Source organism: Amblyomma mixtum, chromosome 5, assembly GCF_055824585.1.
Source record: "Amblyomma mixtum isolate Tamu chromosome 5, ASM5582458v1, whole genome shotgun sequence".
NCBI lineage: Eukaryota > Metazoa > Arthropoda > Arachnida > Ixodida > Ixodidae > Amblyomma > Amblyomma mixtum.
In genome coordinates, this window is record NC_143016.1 from 7335381 (window position 1) to 7358223 (window position 22843).

Below are 22843 nucleotides of genomic sequence, written 5' to 3' on the forward strand. Positions count from 1 at the left end.
TCACTTAGGCGTCCAATGAACTACAAAAAAGCAGCAGAGTAAACTGCAATGAATTATAGAAGAAGCAAACAGTTCTACAACACATTTTGATTCTCATCTAAGTGAGCACCACAGTAAAGGTACATTAAGTAGACACCTATTCGTAGTGGATAAAAATTCACTTAGGCATCCAATGAACTGCAAAGAAGCAGCAGAGTAAACTGCAGTGAATTATAGCAGAAGCAAACAGTTTTCCAACACATTTCAATTCTCATCTAAGTGAGCACAGCAAAGAGGCGTCACCTTGCTCACGAGGTGCAACGTGTCTTGGTCGGACCCTTTTTCTCTTGCTGCTGGGCGGTGATTTCAAAGGTCTCTTGGAGGGTGATGCAACACTTCCAGAGTCTACATTACTTGCTCGCACCTCTGATGAAGTCAGACTAGGCACAAAAGACAGATGCACTTTATTGTTCATCACAAACGCTCCTTTCACAGCAAACATTACTAGCATCAGCATAAGCAGGAATTCTGTGTGCTTTAATAAAAGCTAGGTGTAAGGTCACAGCTCACCACCTCCAAGCTTAATGCTGTTTTCATAACAGCTTCTTCACGAGCCTGAAAATATGACATTTCAATCCTCCAGGGCTTCCAGCACATGATAGAAAGCTTAAGCTGATTCTGCCGTAGCCTCACTTTTAAACTCCACGTAGGCTTTTTAATGTGAGGCAGTTCAGTGGTAATTTACAATATTTGCCGCAATGCCATGGAAGAAATTAAAAGCATGCATGAATTTTTCTTGAGAACATATATAAATATCAACTAATCATCATCATACTCCCAGAAAACAGATTACACAATGAAGCAGCATTGATTCAAACAAAAGAGGGGAATGGTTTACTTTTTAATATACTGGTTCACTGCAAACATACAACGTCCTAATGCAAAAAAATTCCAAACCAACAAACCTTGGCAGCTGTTCAGCTAATTCAGACGTGTCACTGGTAAGGTCAGTGAGGCCTTTGACCTGAAGCGCCTCGGCAGCCTTCAGCAGTGAAGAGAGCTGCTCACGAGAGACATTCACCTCCCCATGATACATGAAGTCTACAATGGCCCTCAGTTCTGAAAACTTGAAGTCCTTGAGAATGACAATTGGGTGTTGGCACTGGTTTTCAGCAAATAAAGTCTGCAAGATTCAAACAAAAAAGATAAGGAGACACAGTTTGCCAAATACTTTCAGTACTGCACATTTCTGCCCCAACTGCACAAGCAGCAAAAGTCAGAAGCTGAAGTATGCTCACTACTGGGCTGAAAATGGTATCAGGGTAGCACACCAGTATCCCCATAACCAATATACACGTAGCATAAGTAAATAAATGGCATGCCAGCAAGCATAAAAAGCTGCGACGCCAAAGTAATGAATTCTGGCTTTCAGATTGTTTCCTCAAGTAACCTCCTGCGATAAAAGCCCGGCCCACTGCAACTACGCAAGGCCTGCGCTACATGTTTATGGTTCACTACGTGACATGCGCATCCTGCAAACGTGAAGATGGATTCTGCATCACTGCAAGGCATTAAGTGATCAGTCATGCCTTGGTCACTATCTACAGTGCAAGCAGACCAACATGTGCAATGCATGTAAGGAACAGAAAGCTTAGTACAAACATCTTTGACAGCACTGTACAGTTTTGATGGCTGCTACTAGATCTAGCATGCTAATGTCGCAAGCTGCTGCTCTTTTCATCTCACAGTATTAAGGGCTCCTAGAGTGGATTTTCAAACCTGACAGTATGGAAGTTGTGGGAATTGTGGATTGTGCTTCTTGAGCTAGAGCACGCAGCCACTGTTGCTATGGGCACCCCATGTATTCCTTGCGCGGGGGACAGTCGTATCGCTTGTCCACCCAGAGGAAGCCCTTTCAAGAACCCCTGTCAGTCACCCTCTCACCCGGTTTTCAGTCCGCAGCATCGCGCTTACGTGCATTGAAAATGTCTCACGACAGTTGCGGAAACTAGCTCGGGTCATAGAGACTTACAAGAGGTCAGATGGACACATTCGCTCTTGCAAGATGAAGCTCACCGAAGGATTCGTCACTACAAGAGCAATACAGAAGCTTGTGCACTTGGAACTTAACCCCGCATAAGAAATGCACCCCGCAGATGTTCAGATAATTTTGGGGAAAAAAAGTGCATCTATTATGCAAGCAAATACGGTAGCTTTTCAGTTAGCCATACAACCCCCAAACAGACTTAGCTTTGCCTATACTCCATTTCATAAATCAGGTGTAACGCTGTGAAAGATATGGAAGCATGAAAAAATAAAGGGAGGCATGTTACTTCCCGCTTGTTTTCTAGCTGAGTAGTCTAAGGCATGAGAAAGCAACAGCGTGTCATAAGCAATAACGCTGCATTTAATCAAATTCATCACAGATATATGACGCAATGAGCCTGCAGGCAAAACATGTATTACTTTTCGCGTACCACAGGGAACACACTATTTTCTTATCATTGATGTAGGCAGCATAAACATGAGCACTAGCTTTGACAGTGTTGCACATGATGTATGAAACGGAGTACATGCACGTTATCTTTGCTTTGCTGGCCCCTTCCAGGTGTAGTGGCACAGCTGGCAGCTGTACTGATGTCTGAGGGTTAGTGCAGTGTTTGCAAAGCAGCTTTCTGTGTAATGAATTTACGCCAGTGCCCACAATTAACTGTGCCTTGCTTCCTGCAGAATGAAAGCACAAGCACGCGGTGAATGCTGGCTATGTCCTCAGCTTGCTCCAGCCCAAACCCATCTTATGTGAGCAAAGCAAACAATCACCCAGTTTTCTCATAGCATGCACTTGACGAAAGCTCAGACTGCGGTATCAATTCTTCCTAATTTAATTAAAGCAAAAAATTTCATCACGTAAACCAACCTGCATGAAAAACTAAGGCATTTTTTTGCCCTCCCTGTTTCATGCAAACTTTCGAATATCAAATGTTGCTGCAGTCCATTTGTTGTACAGTTGCAAAGAATTAGGGAACACATAACTTCAACATTTCTTCGCAGGAGTTGCGTCCCAATTTTGCTATAGGTAAGACTGAGCACTCAAAGCAGAACAAGCTGCGAGAGCTAACCAAATATAAATTTTGCAGCCTGCCCTCCCTGTCAGTTACAAGAACTACACACACAGAGCAGGCCCCAATACACTATGGCATATTTAAGCACGCGACATAAACACCATGAAGCAAGAGAGAGTAGACAAATCCTTCCTTCCCAGTGGCAGCAACAGTGCAGCATGCAGAGTTGCTAGGGAGGTGGAGAGGTATGCAGGTCCTTTAATCTAAATGCAGCATTTGTTAAGGGTCTATAACAACGCTGTTATAGACAACAAAAAAGAAACACGTACATAAAAAAATTCTTACATAATAATTACAACAGGTCAACTTCTGGGTGAAAACCTATCACAATGATCTCCAATTACACCTGTCCAGCATCAGCCATCCGATACCTGCGAGTTTCCTAATTTCATTGCAACATCTCATTTTTTTGCCCTGTTTTGCTAAAGTTTTCTGAATATTAAATTGCTTCGAGGCACTACAAAGCAGCATAAATTAGCACTCCACTCGGATGTGATATCTAATAAACAATTTTTTGACAGTTAAGAAAGCCAGAGGTACTTACCTGAAAGAAGGGGCTGCAGGCTGACAGCATGGCTCTGTGAGCCTTGAGGCTGAGCCCCTCGCAGGCAAGCGTGACATCTGTGAATGACTCGCTGAACAAAAGCTGGTCGAGGGCACTCAGAAGGTTGCTGTAGTGGCTTTTCCACTTCAAACAGAACTGCTGGGAACCCATGGGCCTGCCTGACTGTGGAAGGGAAGCGAGAACATACTGTGTACTTTATTTAGACGAATGCGGTTTAGTTTCGTTTGTAAATGCGCACAGGACTTGAAAGTGACTTTGCGCAAGCCAAAGTTCTGAGTGGTAAGCACTTTATACTAATAATGGCACTGCAAAGTTTTGAAGACGGGCTTCATTCAACAGGTATTACTTACTAGGCGTCAATGGGAGGGGCACCACACAGAAAGAAGAAAATGTCCGCGACTAGATGAAACGGCTGTTACTGACGCGAAGTGCCCCTCGTAATCGTGACAGTCATGTCACAGCGCGCAGATTTCTTGGGTGGAAATATCGCTGTATACAGAAAAGGCTTCTCCTCCAGTTAATCTTAAGGGGACAGGGTAAGCCCTATCTTTCCCATGTATTTTGGGGCATATTGTGGTACACTTTTCTTAGCAACCAATAAAGATAGCAGCAAGATATTTATGTCATTTTGTGCAGAATTTCATCTTCTAGCGGCTGTACCAAAATTATTTTAGTATACGAGAAATAAAATTATTAGTGATTTTTTTACTTTCTACACCCTAATTTTGACCAAATTTTGTATATATTTTTATTTTAAAACAAACAATATTATTTCCACGCTGATAATTTTGGTACAGTAAATTGCCACATATATGTACTGTATACACAGAAAAAATCAGTTTGATATCTATTGTCATTTAGAAAATAATGGTACCGACGTAACAAAAAATCTTGTTTTGAGAAAACTGAGTTTAAAGTAAACAAAACCTTAAATCCCAAGATTTCGACTTAGCCAACTCATTTTGACCAATTTATTCAGTAGGCACCAGCTGCATAGTTATCATCTAGGTCAGCTTGGTGCTTCTTTTCCTGCCGTTTAGCTTCTCGTGCCTGTTTTGTCACTTGCTGCGTAGCTCGATCGGCAAAGTAAACTCGACGCCGATCGACTTGCTTCAGCCAGCGGACAGTGTTGCTGCCCGGACTTAGTCCACATGCCTCAAGAACTTTAGTTCTTGCAATGGCGCCATCATTGAAGCTCAGAACAGCACCTAATGTAGCAATCTTCATTGTCTGTAGGCCCACAAAGACATTTTTTTACGACGTTGTTGAAGGACTCGTTTGGGTTCTGGATGGTTGCCAGAGAGCTTGAATGGTAGCCAGAGAGCTTGGATGGTTGCCACAGAGCTTTCTCTTGCAGCTAAATTAAGTAACATTTCGAGTTTTTTTAGTTTTTAGTAAAAACGGAAAAAACCCATCGCTGGTAAAGGGGTGTGTCGCTGACCGCTTTGCTTTCAGATAGCTTTTTCAGGTTGATATAAATTGCCCAGGACGAAGTGTGATACATCAAACGATGCAGAAAAGAATGTAATTTCATATTTAGCAAAAAACTAAAAATTGATATTTTTCAGATTTTTTGCTTACCCTGTCCCCTTAATGCAAGTTGTGATGCGTGGTGACAAACACATGACTGCGCGTTTCAAAAGCGCGAAATGCGGAACTCGCCGAAGGGTAAGAACTACAACAGTAATGAAGCTAGCCAGAGGTATTCGTCACACAATGACGCCAACGACTGCACATGATCAAAAAAACTGAAGTTAAAAGCAGAGTAGGTCACTCACCTCGAGTGAAATAAAAGTCCGTTTACAAACCAACGCTCAATTCCCTACTTATCACTGTTGCTAGTACACCAAACAAGCTCTGCGTGCGCTAGTTTCGGTGAAAATAGATAAAAGTTTATTTTCAAAATAATAATAGAGTCAAGCGCAGCCAAATAATGCAGCATTAGAGATCATATGAAATGTCAATCAAGATAATTAAGTACGAAGTGTAGTCAGCAAAGTCCTCTTTGAACGGCGACAATATACGGACGGCGCCACGTTCGCATGGTCTGTAATGTCTGCTTGTAGCTCGAGGCCAGGCCAGGCCGCCAGGCAGCTCGTCACGTTCGTTTCGTTTCTCTGCTTCGTTAAATCAATGCTTAAATACGCGCGTCGATATTAAGAAGTGCTGGCATGCGAACGTCGTTTGAAAGCAGCCCTTCGCAAGCAGTGTGTGTGTGGATGTGATCGTTTCCGTTAATGTGAGAATTCGTCACGATGTGCGCCAAAGTTGTGAGCGTCGTCGTGGGCAGCTCCTGTGCTTCGAAACCGAGGCACTTGAAAGTTCGGTGTTAGCTGCTATTTGTGCTTTTGGACATACATTTGTTATTGTATCTTTGTGCCAGTATTTATTGATTTTCATTCTGAACGATGACGGTGACTTGGATGTTCTTTGAACTTAGCTCATGTTTTTAGCACGGACTATGCTGCGTTTGCAGTAATTTTTTTTTTGTGTGCAATGGTGATTTCTGAAATTGCGGAATTCAATCGTTGCGTTCTTGCGCAGACGTGGCCTCTCTGGGAAGCTGTAGTCCCCGCTGCCAAACGACGGCTTGCTGGAATGGAAACCACCAATGTGCAAGCTATTGTGGAGAATGTTGGGTTGTGCTTTGGAGCATTTGTGTCGGGCGTTTTCTCGAGTAGTTAGTTTACAGGGCATTTTTTCGCGTAGTGCCTTTGTCACGCTTGAATGTTGACCCTGTCTTGCTTGCTTTTGTCTGTTATACAGAATGTGTAGTTTAATTTGAACGTGCGTGCCTAATTGCTCGTTTTGTGTGTGTATGGCTGGATTGTATTTTTCGCATGTACCGCGTTCATTACTATGTTGTTACGGTGTGCCACACTGTGATACTAGCGCAACAAACAAGAAGCAAGAGAGTCGGTAGTTGTGGCTCAACTCAAGTTGCTACTGTGCGTGAAACATCGCTAGTTTCTGATCCGAGCAGAGATGTGCGTCATATCACAATGCTCACCAAGTTATCCAGAATTGTCATGCTTGCTTCAACTTTAAGACATGTTCAATTCTGTGATTAAATTGCTCATCTGGTCAGCCTTTCGCACACAGTACTAAGCTCTGCTCTCTGTGATTGGCATTCCATAGCATGCCAATCACACTGCACACCACCATGGCACACTGTGTGCTTTTTTGTTGTTTCTTGGCCATTTTGTTGGTGTTGTGCAATTCAGAAGTTGCGCAGTGCTCTTCTTGCAGTGGGTTTGTCTTGTCGTGTCAAAGTAATGCAATTCACTGCTGCTTGGTCACTTTCTGAAACATTCTTGCTGCATATTACAAAAGTAAAGTTTACTGACCTAATGCTTTTACTGTTTCAGTCCAGTTAAGTGTGGAACTGTTAGGTTGGGAACACAGTGACAGTCACTTGAGATCTGTATTGCACTCAACCTTAAAGGGGTCATGACACCATTTTTCAGACTCAAACTTTTATTGCATTTTGTTCGCTATGCATCTTGGAACAACTGGAAAAATATTAGCACATTTGATGTGGTGAGTAGTTTGTAATTTAATTTTTAAAAGTTCTCCTGAACCATGTAGTAGTCAGGCAACACCAGCGCGCTCGCGATTCATGACGACATGAATCAACGGTCACGTGCTTCCTCGTGACTGAACTGCGCATGGCGCATAGTGAGCGTAGGGGAGTGGGTTGTTCATTGTTCAGGCTTGGGGTGTGGTTGGGAGAAGGGGAGACGTCTCAACATGGGGACGTAGGCAACAAATGCCCGAGTCCTTTCCTTTTCAGTCTAGATTCTTCCCGATATCGGCGACTTCTCCACAATCTGTCACGGCCAGACTCTGCATCGACCGTGCACGTAGCAGTTTTACAGCAGACGATGGTGCTGTCGGTTTATGAAGTCATTCAGGCTGCTTCAATGTGGCCGTTGCTGACAGGGGGAGGGGCTTAGAGCCGATAAGTCCTAATTGCAATTTCTAGCTCAAATCCATGCATAGAGTCCTACTTTTTTTCTAAGTATGCATAACACCTTGACTAGTACCTGCAACATAAAACCATGATTTGTTTGTAGATCATGTCATGACCCCTTTAAAAAGAACATGCAATGGCTAGAATGTTGCTACCTATTGTGGCATTGTGCGTCCACTTCTGAGCTGCTGAAACAGCATTTCATTGAGGCCGTGATGAGTAGTGCCAAAATGTTTTTCTACTGATATGCAGATTCATTGTGGTTTCAGTATTTGCTTTGTAGAGCTAAAGTTTGAATAATATTGTTTCATGCATCCATCTTGATACTGCTATTAGATGTTTGTATAATTGTTTTGCAGTATAAACAACCAGTCTTGTTAGTTCATTTAAGTTCCACAACCACCATTTTGCACTGCTCTGTGCGAATAATGCTGGTTAACAGGGTGCAGGAACACAAAGCTGCTGACCTACAACTAAGAATATATTGTATGCATGCAGCAATGCACAGTGACTGCAGATGTAGAAAAAAAAAGGCAGGAGGAAGACACGGCACTTGCATTTCAATGAGGGCAATATGCAAAGACACCCGTATGCTGTCAGTGCATGTAAATAAAACCCCCAGGTGACCAAATCCAATCCATAGCCCTCCACTGTAGTTATATCTTGTAGCCTACATGCAACTTTAGGACTACCAAGTCTTACATACTACCAGGAAGAAGGAAAAGCATGAACAAAGAAAAAAAGTATTTCCTGCCACTTCAGCTGCCACATGCGTGTGTGCTTGCTACTGTTCACTTGAATATATAATTTCTTTATCCATCAGATGTGCAACTGAAATGCTGACGTATTATCACCTCTGACTTGGTTGACACATGCTTCACATATTTTTCTGCGCACAGCTTCCTATTTGCCACGTGCTTCAAAAGAACTGTGTACCAGCATGATTTTTATTGCTTGTACAGATTGCTGCCAGTACATGAGGAGTGAATTCATATTCTTCCAACCTAACTGTTCATGCATCACCCGGTGTGATTCATGTCAGGCTTCTCATACACCAGAGGAGTATCATAAACACCTGCCGGGCACTTAGTATATGGATTCTTTTTTCACACCCCAGCAGTTCTTCGAACTGCGATTGTCCCCTTGTTTGCTTATCTTACTCAGGTTGTTAGGTGCCTTAAAAATGAAGCGCACACCAACCCTGCTTGCATTCTTCAGTTCATTTGCAACTTTGTGTACATAAAGAATCGCTACTGTGGCCTGGTTTTCTTCCCATTGGTTTTTCTATTCGATGAATAGAGCGTCCGCCAAGTTGCCCAAAAGTGGTTAACCCACTCCTTTCAGTCGGCTGGCTTGCTAAGTTAACCCAGGTCTGACTTGATGAGGACACAAGCAGATCAGAGCATAGAGCAGCGCTGCTATTACTGCTGCTCTCTTGCACTTTTAATGGTTTGGTTTGGTTGTTTATGGGGTTCAGCGCTCCAAAGTAACTTGGGTAGTGGAGGGCTCAGATAAATTCAACCACCTGCAGTTTAAGTTTTTAATGTGCTCAAGATAAGGGCAGGAATGACTTGATACTGAGAATGACGATTTTTTTTTTTTTTGAGCTTGATATTTCGGTGCCCTCTTCACAGGGGCTCTGGAATATCAAGCTCTGGAGGCCATTTTTCTTGACTGAGAAGGAAAGCGAGCAAGCATTGCACCTAGTTGATGCTAGGAGATTAGTGCACACTGAAAAGCAAAGGATGATAAAAAGAACAGACCTTGATGTCAAAAATAATCTTAACCTAGGTGTGGAACGGGCAGTCACATATGGTAGTTCATCAGTGTTGTAATGAGCTGCACAACCAAAAAGTATATTAATGCATATGCCGTGAAAGCCAGGCGTGATGCGTTGGCACTTCACCCATACCTCTGATTGGATGAGCTAAGTGCATTTGAATGAAAATTGAATGGAATGGAAAACGTGCATAGGTGTCTGGCACCTGAAGTGGCTAGGAACATTCTCTTTTTCAGCGTTTTGCTTTTCTTGTTATACTTCTGTGCACTCACTGTATGTCTGCGTGCACGTAATATATTTTGTTGTAGGTAGGTAGCTATGTTGTCTGCCTCATGTTCCTGTGTCCTGTTGGCATTCAGTAACGTGCTGACTAGCTCTTCTCAACCTTGTTCTGTCTTTGAGTGTCGTCATTGAAATGCTTTTGTCTGGTTTTCAATGGTTTCTGAGCTATTCCTTCCTTTCTCTGTTTTCCCCAGTGCCGCCACAGTCTGGCTCCTCACTGCTACAGAGGAAGCACCACCTTGAGTCAAGACCTGTAACAGCACCGTGCCCGTACTGCTTTGCACATCTGAGTGTCAAATCTTTGTCGAGACACAAGAAGGACATGCATGGAAGTCAAAAAAAAGTACACAAGTGCTCGGTGTGCGATGCAAAACTGACACGGCTTGACAACCTCCGGCGGCACATGATCCTTCGTCATCGATACCAGAAGACGCACTGACAGCACTTTTATGGGTGGCTGTACTCCTGGCACACATTAAACTGTACAGCAGTGTTGTTACAGGCACACTGCACTTTTAACAAAGCAAATGTCGCCATGAGAGGATACCCAATTTAAGGCCCATTTCTAAGTTGGACTCCAGTTTTCCACCCCGTGCAAAAGAAATAGATGCTTGGCTTCCAGTGCCAGACTGAAGCCCCTTCTAGTCATTCCTCACTTCTCAGACTAGAAGCGAATTTCACTTTTCTGCATAGAAATGTGTCTTATCATGGAGTCTGCAAGGCTATTTCATGAATAATTCAAACTTGTGGCTAAAGGAAGCCAGTGAAATGGAAAATCTTCTAGTGCCGTGGGTGATAAGAATCCCATCTGGTCTTGCCAATTTTTTTGCCTTTTCTTTTCTTGCACTTACCAACAGGTGTTGCCCGTACCCTCTCAAGTAATCATCTTTGATTTCGTTCAGATTTTTTTATGTACTTTATCATGCTCCCTTTGATGAAGTTTATAAGGTTTCTCTCAGGTGGTGGCCATGTAAGGGATGATGAGAGGACTAGCAGTGTTCATGCAGTACAGTATAGTGGCGTTTCACTTCGTGCTGATGCAATGAAACAGCTTGGGAACAGCTAAAATATGTGCACAATGGGTGGTTGCGAACCATCCTGCCGTCACTGAAGACAGATCTGTTTAGCTTGTCTACAGCTTTGCAATATGTGGAGGCAACAAATACTTTTTTTTGATGAAATAGCAGATGTCATATTTTAAGTAATAATGGGGCAGCACCGAGTGTTGGCATATCCTGTAAAACTCCCTACTGCATGCATATGGCTGTGGTCAGTTGCAGTCAATTTCTTAGCCTCAGGGCGCTCACCATTCTTACTGTGAAGCCTGTAGCTTAGCCTTTTTGAGATACATCTGTGCTATCACTGCCAAGTGGCATTTTTCTAGGGAGGTCAGTGTCGCAGACAGTGACTAATGCGATGGTGTAGTGTTTCTCACAGTACAAAGAATATCTGAAAAGGCTGTCCATTTCACCCAAGAATGCATGTGAGCTTACAAGATTTGCAATACGCATAATGTTCAAATGTACACACACAGTCAGAAACGGACACAATGTATATAATTCCACCCATTCAGTTTTTTCACAAACCTTTACATAAAGGAGGTCCATGTTTGTTCCAAAAGTGAAAACACATAACTCTGCCCTGCTGATCATTGTATGTGTGTGCCTTCAAGAGAGCAGATGAAATAAACTGGTCAACTTGTTGCCTGTGGCAACATATGACATGAAGAAGACATGCACCTGTGTCTGCCTGCAGGTCTTTCCTCTGGCCCTCTTTAGAGTTGTAAGTGCTCTGTCCGATAGTGCAATCAACATTCACTCTAATTCTTTCCGCAGAGAAGAGAGCATGGTGATCGCTCACAACCTTGAATCGTGGTCCGTACAGGTAGGGGCGAAATTTCGACGTGGCTCAAATGGCGAGACTCTTTGTCGGTCGTCGAATAGTTGGCTTCGGCTTTCGATAGTGAACGGCTAGCATACGCGAGAACTTCCTCCTGTCTACCATTTTTCTGAAAGAGGACCACTCCTAAGCCCACACTGCTTGCATCGGTATGAATTTCGGTTCCGGCATTTTCATCAAAGTGCCCGAGCACAGGAGGGGACTGTAAGTGGCGCTTCAGCTCTTTGAAAGCTTCCACTTGCAGCGCTTTCCATTTAAAAGGCACGTCAGCCTTGGTAAGTTTGGTCAAAGATTCAGCGATGCGCGAAAAGTTCTTGACAAATCGCCGGTAATAAGCACACAATCCAAGGAATCTGCGTATAGCTTTCTTGTCATTAGGCTGTGGAAACTCTGCGATCACAACCATCTTCTGAGGGTCTGGGCGAACTCCATCCTTGCTTACAACATGACCAAAGAACAGCAGCTCCTCGCAGGCGAAGTGGCACTTTTTTGGTTTTAGTGTTAGGCCTGAAGACTTGATTGTTTCCAGCACTCTCCGAAGCCTTCTGAGGTGGTCTTCAAAGCTTGAGGAGAAGACAACGTCAGCTAAGTAGACTAGACAAATTTCACACTTCAAGCCTGCGAGCACCGTATCCATTACTCGCTGGAACGTCGATGGGGCAGAGCAGAGGCCGAATGGCATCACCTTGAACTCGAAGAGTCCGTCTGGTGTGATGAACGCAGTCTTGTGATCTCTTTCATCGACTTCAATTTGCCAGTAGCCGCTCTTCAGGTCCATCGATGAGAAGTACTTGGCACTGCACAGCCGATCCAATGTGTCGTCAATGCAGGGGAGGGGGTAGACATCCTTCTTCGTAATGCTGTTCAGGTGGCAGTAATCGACGCAAAAGCGAAGGGTGCTGTCTTTCTTTTTCACTAGGACGACTGGTGCTGCCCAGGTGCTCTTCGATGGCTAGATGATGTCGTCACGAAGCATTTCTTCAATTTTCTTGCGGATAGCTTGGCGTTCTAGCGGCGACATGCGGTAGGGGCTCTGCCGCAGTGGTCAAGTGGTCGGGCGTGTTCGTCTATGACAGTGCAGTGCCTGGAAAGCCGGGTTCGTCGCACATTCGATGCTGATGAGAAGCAATCGCTGTACCTTTGAAGAAGACTGCGTATTTGGCAGTACGCAGTAACCACGTCACTGTCGACCGTAACTTCAAGGTCACTTTCACGTTCTTGTATTGCACATTGTCTTTGGTGTCCGATCTCGGCTTCGTCGAGTAGTGAGGCTGCGGTGGGCGTACTCCGACGTTACTTCTCTGGGCAGCGGTAAAAGCTTCAAGTCTGGCTGCGTTGTCGTCGGTGTTGTCGTCTTAGTTGAAGCATGGTCTTGCGTTTTCATTGATGCAGGATCTTTGTTCTTGTGCTTAGAAGCAACCTCACCTCCAGAGGCTGCTTTATCCAGTTTAACCTTCGGGGACTGGAGGAGCCTCCATGCACGGAGGAGCCTCCACGCACGGCGTAGCCTCAGCTAGGAGATAAAAAGCGCGGTGACGATGGCGACGGGGAACGTGATAGGCGGCTCGGCGATGAGCATTCTTCCCGACGCAAAAACTCCTCGATTTCGGCTGGTCGCTGGCCGGGTCGGGGTCGTGGGGCGCCGTAAGAGAACCCTCGGATGCCCAATCTCCTGTATGGGCACTGCCGGAGGATGTGACCGGCTTCGCCACAGTGGAAGCATCGTGCACGTGGACGGCGCTGGTCGGGAGTTCACTCGTCGCATTTCCTCGGCCGTGTGCGACGCTCGTAGAACGGGCTGGTTGGGGTGAGAGGGCGGCTGTCCAACGCAGCTGGCTGAGGGCTATAGGGGCTTGAGTCTCGTCGTCGAGGTGCAGGACGGCGCACTGCTGCGGCGTAAGTCATGGCTGGGGGCTCCAGAGGCTGCGTGGTTGTCGGCGCCACACCGCCTGTTGAACATCGTCCCGGATGACGTCAGTGAGCGATGTAACCTGCGGCTGCGATCTCGTTGGCAGCAATCGTTGGAGCTCTTGCGGTGTCCACTGTCCAGGCAGCTTGCTGAGAAAACACGCTTCTGGCGGTCATACTGGCGGGCTCGGGCATCAAGAGTTTTTTTCATCAAGGATGCCTCGCGACGGTTTTCGGTGGGTTGCGGACGAGGCCGGCAGAGTTGCTCGTTAACTCCTCGCATAAGGAACTTCACCTTCTCTTCTTCTTTCATGTTCGTGTCGGCACGCCGGAAGAGACTCTTCATCTCCTCAGTATACACTGCAACGGTCTAGACTCGTTTGGGTGTTGTATGCGAGACTGTAGCAGCTGCTGGGCTCTCTCCTTTCTCACGACGTTTGTGAAAGTCATGAGAAGCCGCTCCTTGAAGGTTTCCCAGTTCGCAAGGCTGGCTTACTCATTCTCAAACCAGATTCTTGCTGGTCCCTCTGGGCGCGCGCGAAGACGACGTACCTAAATTTCATGGCATCGTCCCAGTTGTTGAAGACAGCCACATGGTCGAACTGTTCCAGCCATCGTTCGGGGTCCGCGCCAGGCGAAGCTTCGAAGGCTGGTGGCACCCGGGGCTGCTGCAGAATGATTGGAGTCGACGTCTGGGCCAAGCTCATGGTGGACGTTGCTGCTTGCTTTCGCATGGCAGCGCCCATCGAAGAGGGTTCCTCGCTTCACCACCGATTCGTCGTTGTCGCTACGCTGTGCCCCACGTTCACGGCAAACTAAAGGCGTACGAAGCTTTCGCTTTGTCGGAACTTGCCTGAATCACAAAATTTGAGCGATAAAACGCCCCATATTATCAGATTGCTTCCGTGTTTACAGAGCTGCTAGGCTTAGCGAGTACGCGTCGTTTGACGTCAGAAAGCGCGCGAGGTTCAAGCATGGCGGCGCCCATCGATGTGAGGCCTCTCGCTTCACCACCGATTCGTTGCTAAGTTCACGGCAAATGAAAGGCGCACGAAGCTTTCTCTGAAGATACCCGCAGCACAAAATTTTAGCGATGAAATGCGCAAAATTTTCATTACGTATTGTTTAGTCACCATGGAGATGACTGGGACGTTCGAAAGGGGGTTATAATTATTTTTGCTCTTAAATCATGTGTCTGCAATGATAACAGTTTCTGATGAAGAAATAAACGCATATTTTAAAATCTTTTTCAAGAGTACCTTTTTGGTTTGCCGTAGTGACACTGCAATCGATAAACGCAAGCCCATCGCCCCCGCTGCGTAGGGGTAGGGTCCCCTACTTGGAGGAAGGAAATAGAAATACTTGCAAGTATTTCTAAGGGCCCTAGTAGGGGAGACTCATGGGGAGACCTCTATTCTAAATCTAATCGGCGCACTCGTGCGTAGCGCTGGGGCGCGCTATTTCCTTGGGGCTCCCAAGACTTGGGGCTGGCGTCACGACTTGCAGGGCGTGTCCGGAACATGGAAAGCTACCCAGCATAGTAGAGTAGTAATTTGGGCCTGTTGGTAGTTCATGATGAGGAAGTTAGAGCGCAAAAAAGACAAAGTTTACAGTTAGCACTTGTCCCGTCCACGTCTCCACTTTGTGTTTTTTGCGCTCTTATAACTTCCTCATCATGAACTACCCAGCACCTCCACCAGATGTCACGTCGTAGTGACGGCAGTCCAGCGGTCAGGAAAGACAGCAACAAGACTTGCAACCCACTCAAAAAAACAAAAACAATTGGGACCAATTGCATTTCCAATGGGTTCCTATTGGTTCCAATTGGATGGTCCAATGGACTATCCAATTGGACTAATTGGGTTTCCAGTTGGTGAGCCCAATTGGTCTTACCCATTGGATCCAATTGGTCCACCCAACTGCACCCAATTTATCCAATGAATGTTTGCATATTTGACAAAAAAGGCAGAACTAATATGGTTCTTATAATAAGAGCTATATAAGCAGGTTAACCAACTAAATTGTATTCGCATCTACACCACCACTGGAGCTGGAATTAAATAACTGCGCTAAGTGGGCAAGCACCACTGGCCCCGGCATGAGGGCCTCATAAATTGGGTATATAAGTCGGAGCAGAAGTATACTCACTGGATGTACAGTTTTTGTCAAAAGTAACCAGGCTGCACGTTTTTTCTTCTCAGTCGTATATTAAAGCTATTATGCCAGCCCTCAAGCTCTAAATCTGTGTGTGGTAGGAAGAACCCCTGTTCTCACCTTCGAAGGACTTTTTTATCTTTAGGGAAGCCGTGAGGGATCTGTTATACGAATGAGAAACAAACCATGGAGCCTGGTTACTTTTGACAAAGACTGTACATATTGAGCTAATATATGCTACTAGTGCCTGAATATGCAGTGTTGCTTGTATGATGTATGTGTGTCTGTTGGCTTTGATTTCTATAAAAGCATGTTAATTTCAATTCCGTAGAAAAATGCTGATTGACACTATAATAGGCAGGGTGTCTTCCTGCAGTCTTCAAATCAGTTTTCCTTTTGCACATTACAATATGTTGAGTGGTAGAAATATTTATCCAAGATCCTAGAGCATATTATTCACAAACATTTAGCTACCTTTCTCAATGAACGTAACATATTTTAGGAATATTTTCTGGGTGAAATAACTGTCTGGCCTAATGGGTCCAATTGGCTGGTCCAGTTGGATCCAATTGGTCGGGTGGCTAAAAACACAACTGGAACCAATTGGTTCCAATTGGGAAATCCAATTGGAAGCAATGGAAATGCCCAATTAGCTCCAATGGAAATGCCCAATTAGCTCCAATTGGAATGTCCAATTGGTTCCAATGGTTTTTTTTTGACTGGGAAACGAAGCTCTTTATTTGAGCTGACTTGCGCCCACAAAAGAACTAAACAGCACGGCAGCAGTGTAAGCAACTCGTCAGTCGTCGAACTACGAATGCCCGCCGCTCACTGCATCGCTCAATTTAGAGCCGGCAAGGAAACTTCCGAGATAACAGGTCAAAATCAACTACAGTAATCTGGAAAAACGTAGATGCAGTTCTTCATGGCTGTGATCAATCGAGATTATAAAGTCCGGTCGCTTCTCGCGTCACGAACAGAAATGATAACGCCCCATTCCTGCGGCCTTGAGCGCGAATGAACGGACACTACAATGATACGTGGCAATATGGTTGCTGTGGCCGCGCTCCCTCCCCAAGGGAAAGCTCCCCCCACCTCAAGGGAAAGCTCCCCCCCCAGGGGAATTCCCGCCCACAGTAGCAGCCGGTGGTGGGGCTGAGTGGTGAGGCCGGCGCAGAGAAGCACCGACCTTTGAGCATGTGAAAAGTGACGAGAGGAAAGGGAAATGCATGAAGATGCTGAAATTGAGATTTTGACAACAGGTAACTCGGCTTCAACAATACGCATTAAAAAAAAATTCTTGCTAGAGGATATTCATGAAGCAGTCTCCTTTAACATGCCAGGCATAACGCACCTTTATTGAGAGCCCTTTTCACAGCCCCTGTAATAGATGGCAAATGTGAGGTATCTGATACACACAGGGTAAGAAAGTTTTTTAGCTATTTGGACATCTACTGGACCATGTGTGAAAATTAAGGCTTTGATAAAAAAAAAATTTGTCTCACACTACTTATCAATGGTAAAATATACAATATGAAACAGTGACTGCACTTTGACAACAACCATGTCAACATGCATTCATGGCCATGCACTTTTATCTGCACATATCAGCACATCATTGACAGTTGCAATATTAAACTAATGTATTGAATGGCATGGTTTGCACTGAGTTAGTGGAACAGCACAAAATTATCCAAGACAGAACTAATTATTTAATCTGAACAGCCAGCCTTGCCAGGGAGAAAAGCAAACAGACGCCATATTAAGCTTCAAAGATTTCTGTCTTTATGCTTTTCTACTATAGGTGCAGACTCCTGTACTCGCAGACATTTTTTCATAATCTTACTTAGGTAATGTTGTCTGGGTCTAAACATTAGGTGTATTTTACTGCAGTCTTTACTAATAATTGGAAAAAAATAGATAAAGAACAAGGCTTGTGAGACAGAGTTATTCTGTAAACATTAAATGCAAACCACTTTATTTTCATGGCACATTCCACAGGCACGTAGATGAAATTGCACCACATAAAGCATTGTGCTTGCATGCATGATTGCTATGGCTAAAGAACTGGACTCTGTGAAACATGATGCTAGTTCTTTTGCCAGTGGCACCTTTGAAAGCATGTGCAGTTAAAACTTCTACATTTGATGAATGTCAAAATTGTGAAACTGAAAAAATGAGTTGAGTTAATTTGCTAATTCTTGAGACAAACATATACAAGGTGAGTGTCACACAAAAAGCTGCATCACAGCCTTCATATATTTGTGCAACAACATAGATAGCCATAGTATATTTTCAAGCTGCAATTAGTGTGTGGACGTGCATTTGCAAGAAGTAACATAGTAAGAAATTGTGCTGACACTGCAACACATCCATTTGCAACAAACAGAGTGCTTAACGTTTGATATGATACATGCCTTCCACAACTGGAGTAAAGTGCACAACGTGCTATGGCATTCTCTGCAGTAGCAAGAGCAAAGCGACAACAATCAACATATTTGCGGCACAAACAAATGAACCGAACCTTAATAATAACAAGGCCATTTTACTTGAACATTGCATCACATGAAACTTGTGATGGTCCCAACCCAAATGCATGTGTTTTAGATGTAATATACAAAGGTCATTTTAAGTGCAATGGTGGCATACACAGCTTAGTATGCAGAGTGAATCATCAGCAGCCTATGATTGCACATAGAGCACTAATGATGACGCCTTCTCGCCTCAAATTTCACTTCGCGAGAGGCAAACGAGGCTGCAAATGTCACATCACCACACTGTGAGAGTTCTTTCGGCCATTTGCACCTAATCACAAGGTGGTAAACTGGATGCGAAAAAGGGCACAGAACCACTAATTCTGGTTGCCACCTGCTCACTGGCATCGCAATAACCTCACGCAATGATTTTAGGTAGTGTTGAGGGAAAGGCAATAAGAAATGAAGGAGACAAGAATAAGGGATGGGAAGGGGAACTGAAGGAAAAATTCACTGGATGTCTGCTCCTGCGGCAAGGCAAATTTCAACGACAGCTGGGGAGGCACAAAAAGCTGATGCCAGTTGTAGAGTTTGGTAGCTTTGGGTCGGGGTGTGGGATGTCTGTTGTGTTTATACTGCGCTTATGCATTAGCACCATGGGTATAAGCTCTAGCAAATTCCTTTAGCTGACGGTGTTAGAGCAACCACGTGCAGTAACCTGCCACGGGTGTGGATGCAGTCATGGAATGTGGGCTGAAGGGGTACGTGGATGACGCTGGTGATGTGATTTTGTTGAATGCGCCGTATACAGCTGCTGCTGTGAAAGAAGAAGTGGCAGGGCACCCTAGAAAAGAAAAGTATGAAGAGGGGGGAAGCAATGCGCTGCATTTTTTTTTCCTTCCCCACACAGAAATGCAAACAAATTGGCTAATTGTAGTTGAAGCACCCAAGAACAACTTTGACTAGGAAGTTTTTGCTAACACAGATACTGACACAGGCAAGGATGCAAGAGAAAAAAAAAGCCTTGGAAAATACCTGACAATATTAAAGGCATGGATCATTAGCAACATGCAGTGTTTGTTTTCATTTGAATTTAAACAAAATGAGGTGTTGTCTGAGGAGTGTAGGTTTGTTCCACTTTATGAATTATAAGCTCGTGTGGTGGACATGATTTTTACATTACAATAGCTTGTACCAGGAACCTACCACTTTTATTCAGATTGTTAGTAATACTTTCCTTTAATAATCCAATGGTTCTTAATGACAGTTTGCTATACTGCATTAGATTATATACTGTGTTTGCACACACTATGAAGTACAAACAAATGCATTGGTTCATGTAGATTGGGCTGAGTGGTATTCGCTGTGTGTTGCCATACATATTCATTCAGTGCAGGAAGGCTTCAAGCATGGACAGCAATATAGATGTGACAGCAACAGAATGCCAGATTTTTTTTTTTTTGTGCTATGTGCGGTCTTGTCCCCAGGAACTGGTATGATAAAGAAAAATAATAGCTGCAATCTGCTTTAACCCTTTCTGGCGCTTTGTACACAACTGCATATATTCCGAACTTCAAGCTTTTTCTCAGAGTGTGCTCTAGCTAGCACTGATTCAATTGCTTCAGGCAAATTTAGCATTCATAATGTTACAAACAGGGTGTTTTTTTATGCCAGCTAGCACACGCAACAGATAAAAAATTAGGGGGACAATCAATGTATAACTGATGCGACAGAATGCAATAACATGCACTATGCAGCTTGTGCATTCCTTGATATTTGATGCAATGCTGCTGCAGTAGTTCGAACCTCCTGCCATTCTGTTCCACTCCGTGTACGTGAGGTGGCTCTTCATTGTGAATTTTTTGCACACTGCATTTGGAAATGGATGAAAACTGTGAAAGACAACAATATCCGAAGCACACTGTGAGAGGCAAGGATGGAAGTTGATGAAGACTTTGTGCCTTTTTGCATGTTGCATTTGGAAGTAGGTGAAAGCTGATGAAAACAACATCCAAAGCACAGTGCGAGAATCTAGCAGTTTAACACGTGAGATAATAGGCTGTGATGGTGACGTAGCGGCCTAATACAGCGGCCAGCAAAGCTGGTCTGTTCATGCTGCCAAATGTTTTAATCCCACTTGTGGCCAGTTCTTATTTTTCACACCCCAACAGGGTGCTAGTCGGTCAAATGTTTAGGGGAATCCCCCAAGGTGGAGTAGATTTGTAATAAGGGAGTCTCATTGGCATCCACCTGAGCGCAGCCATACGGCTACAAAGGCTCCTTTGTAGCCTTTGTAGCCGTATGGCTGCGCTCGGGTGGATGCCAATGAGTAATTACTCCCTTATTACAAATCTACTCCACCTTGGGGGATTCCCCTAAACATTTGACCAACACTGTTCCCACTTCGAGTTATTGATCAATTCGCTCTCGCCCTACCATAAGCTTGCCGTCCCGGTTAGCTGAATTGGTAGAGCGACTGCTCCGGTGAAGCGGTGGTCCCGGGTTCGAACCCCAGACCAGGACGAATTTTTCTTTAAGTACGAAGTTTCTGAGAAAGCTGTATAGCTTTCCTTTGTAGCCGTATGGCTGCGCTCGAGTGGATGCCAATGAGTAATTACTCCCTTATAACAGGGTGCTACTATGCCGGCGGACAGCAGGATTTTGCTCCAATGAGGCTTCCATGCTATCAAATAATACTTCATGAAGCACTGAGCTTGGATACAGGTTCTCCACTATTTTCCTGCTGATAGAATTTTCCAGCAGTATCAATGACAATTTTTTTTTCTCTGAATTTAATGCATCATGTGCATCAACAAAGGAGAAAATTTTTCCATGCTCCCTACAGTGTTAATTCTATAACTTTTGGTGTTTTAATATTCCAGTTTCAGTATATTTTTACAGTTTGTACAAAATTTATATATGCTTGTAAAAAAATTAACCATTCGTGTTTTCTCTTAGACTACTAACCAATTGGCTTTCTTCAGGTATGGATATACTATTTTGTAGGAAAAATATTTGTTTCGAATCAAAATGGAAAAATGGCACCTTAAACAGTTAAACAAACTAACTAACGAATGCAAATGTACCCTTTCAGCACAGATCTTGAGAAGCACAAAGCAAAACAAGCATCAACACGCAACAGTGTGTGCAGCATTAAACACAATACGGTCACTATCTGTTGATAAATAACCATTTCAGAAAGGAATTTTCATAGAAAGAGAGTGTATGAACACATCACTCCACCTGAGGTCAAGAGGCTGCACATATAGAACACCGAGTTGACCGGGTGTTGAGGCATATCGATGCGCTGAGCAGAACTTGCCTAGCTCTCTTTACCACCCCTAGATTTAGAGCTCTCAAAAAATGACACAGCTCCAACTCATCTTAACCTGACACCTGAAAAATTCACAACTGTCAGAGAGTAGCAAACCACTGCGTACTGCCACATGAGTATGACTAGCAAAAAGATGATGAAAAATATTTTTTTGATACGGAACAGTCACAGATTAATCTTCCGGAAAGTACTCGAAATAACAGTCTCTGTTTAAAGGGGTTGTTGACTGTCTAAGTGTTGAGCAAAACCTAACAAGCATTTTAGGTCACCATAGATGAAAAAAAACAAAAACAATTATAGATGATCAATGCGACTGATGCAGCACAGTATGCGTTAGCATTAGTGTTCACCCCCGGACACAGCAGCGGCTGCCGCTGATGGGTTCCGACCGTGCAAGCGGGTGGCATCAATCACCGTGTGACACACCTTCACACCACTCTCCAAACCCAATGCAGCACTCACAGTGAGACACGCCGCACCTTTCCTCCACTCTCCCCAACCTGCCACCTCCCTCCTTCTTCCCTCTCCAACTTTCCATGCCCAGTTCAGCGCCCACTTGCCTTTCTTTGCTTTCGCTACTCGACACAACCCTTGCAGTGCCTTCTCTTTCTCAACGACAGGTACCGCCTTCTTTCTACATCTATAGCCACATTCTTCTTTGCACTTTATGCCAAGATCATTGAAAAGCTGGCTTCTTCTCGGTGCCTTGCAACCCTGGTGGCAAAGGTCACTTTAGCTACCTTGGAACTCAGAGACAAAAAAAAAATGGTTGCAAATATATAACACAAGGTGCACACTTTGAAGCATTCTTTGATGTTTCCCACAGAATACTGCAGATTCTTTATTCCCAGTTCGCAAAATTTTTGAACAAATTTTCAGCTGCAGAAATTAAGCGTCTTACTGCTTACTAAACACAAAACAAACTAAACACTGAACTGCACATTTCTTTGCAGACATAGTATCAATATCAAAAACTGCACTGCTAAGCTAGCCTGTATCATGTGGCACGTACACAAAAGAAAAAAAAAGGTCACTCACACTTTTTTTTCTTCCTCCGGGGCAAAGATAAGATTGGTCCATCCTACACTCCTTCTTCACAAGCCTATCAGAGTGTCCACACTTAGACCCACATGGGTCTAAACCCAGCTCAACTGCATTACAGCACACAATATCAAGAGCATCCACACCATGGTCCATCTAAACATCATTCTCATTGCCCAGAACCCAAAGAAGGGTGGTTTCTGCTTCTGATATACCAGCGTGATGGCGACACTGTTAACCATAAAGAAATTACTTCAACAGCTACCACTGTAGAGTTCTCTGTGGTTACCTTCAACCTGATGAAGTTTGCCATATGGCATCACACAAAACTA

At 44.2% G+C, this 22843-nt stretch overlaps 1 protein-coding gene and 1 long non-coding RNA gene across 4 annotated transcripts in view; one reads left to right on the forward strand and one right to left on the reverse strand.

Moving 5' to 3' along the window:
* The window catches only part of LOC149341235 (uncharacterized), a 23963-nt gene extending 18395 nt beyond the window's left edge, over positions 1-5568 (reverse strand). The window contains exons 1-4 of one of the 3 annotated variants that reach the window (XM_089543184.1): positions 5445-5568; positions 3646-3828; positions 945-1162; positions 283-419 (exon numbers count right to left, since the gene is read on the reverse strand). In XM_089543184.1, the coding sequence (XP_089399310.1) occupies positions 283-419; positions 945-1162; positions 3646-3816 (526 nt within the window). In that variant the 5' untranslated portion in view covers positions 3817-3828; positions 5445-5568. Of the gene's footprint in view, positions 1-282; positions 420-944; positions 1163-3645; positions 3853-4016; positions 4936-5444 lie in introns of those variants that run through there. The other 2 variants (XM_089543185.1, XM_089543186.1) reach the window with 2 other exon arrangements.
* Positions 5279-11433, forward strand: LOC149341236 (uncharacterized). The gene is made up of 3 exons (XR_016282882.1): positions 5279-5334; positions 6211-6305; positions 9896-11433. It is a non-coding gene; the product is annotated as an uncharacterized LOC149341236 (long non-coding RNA).
* The last annotated feature ends 11410 nt before the right edge of the window (positions 11434-22843 follow it).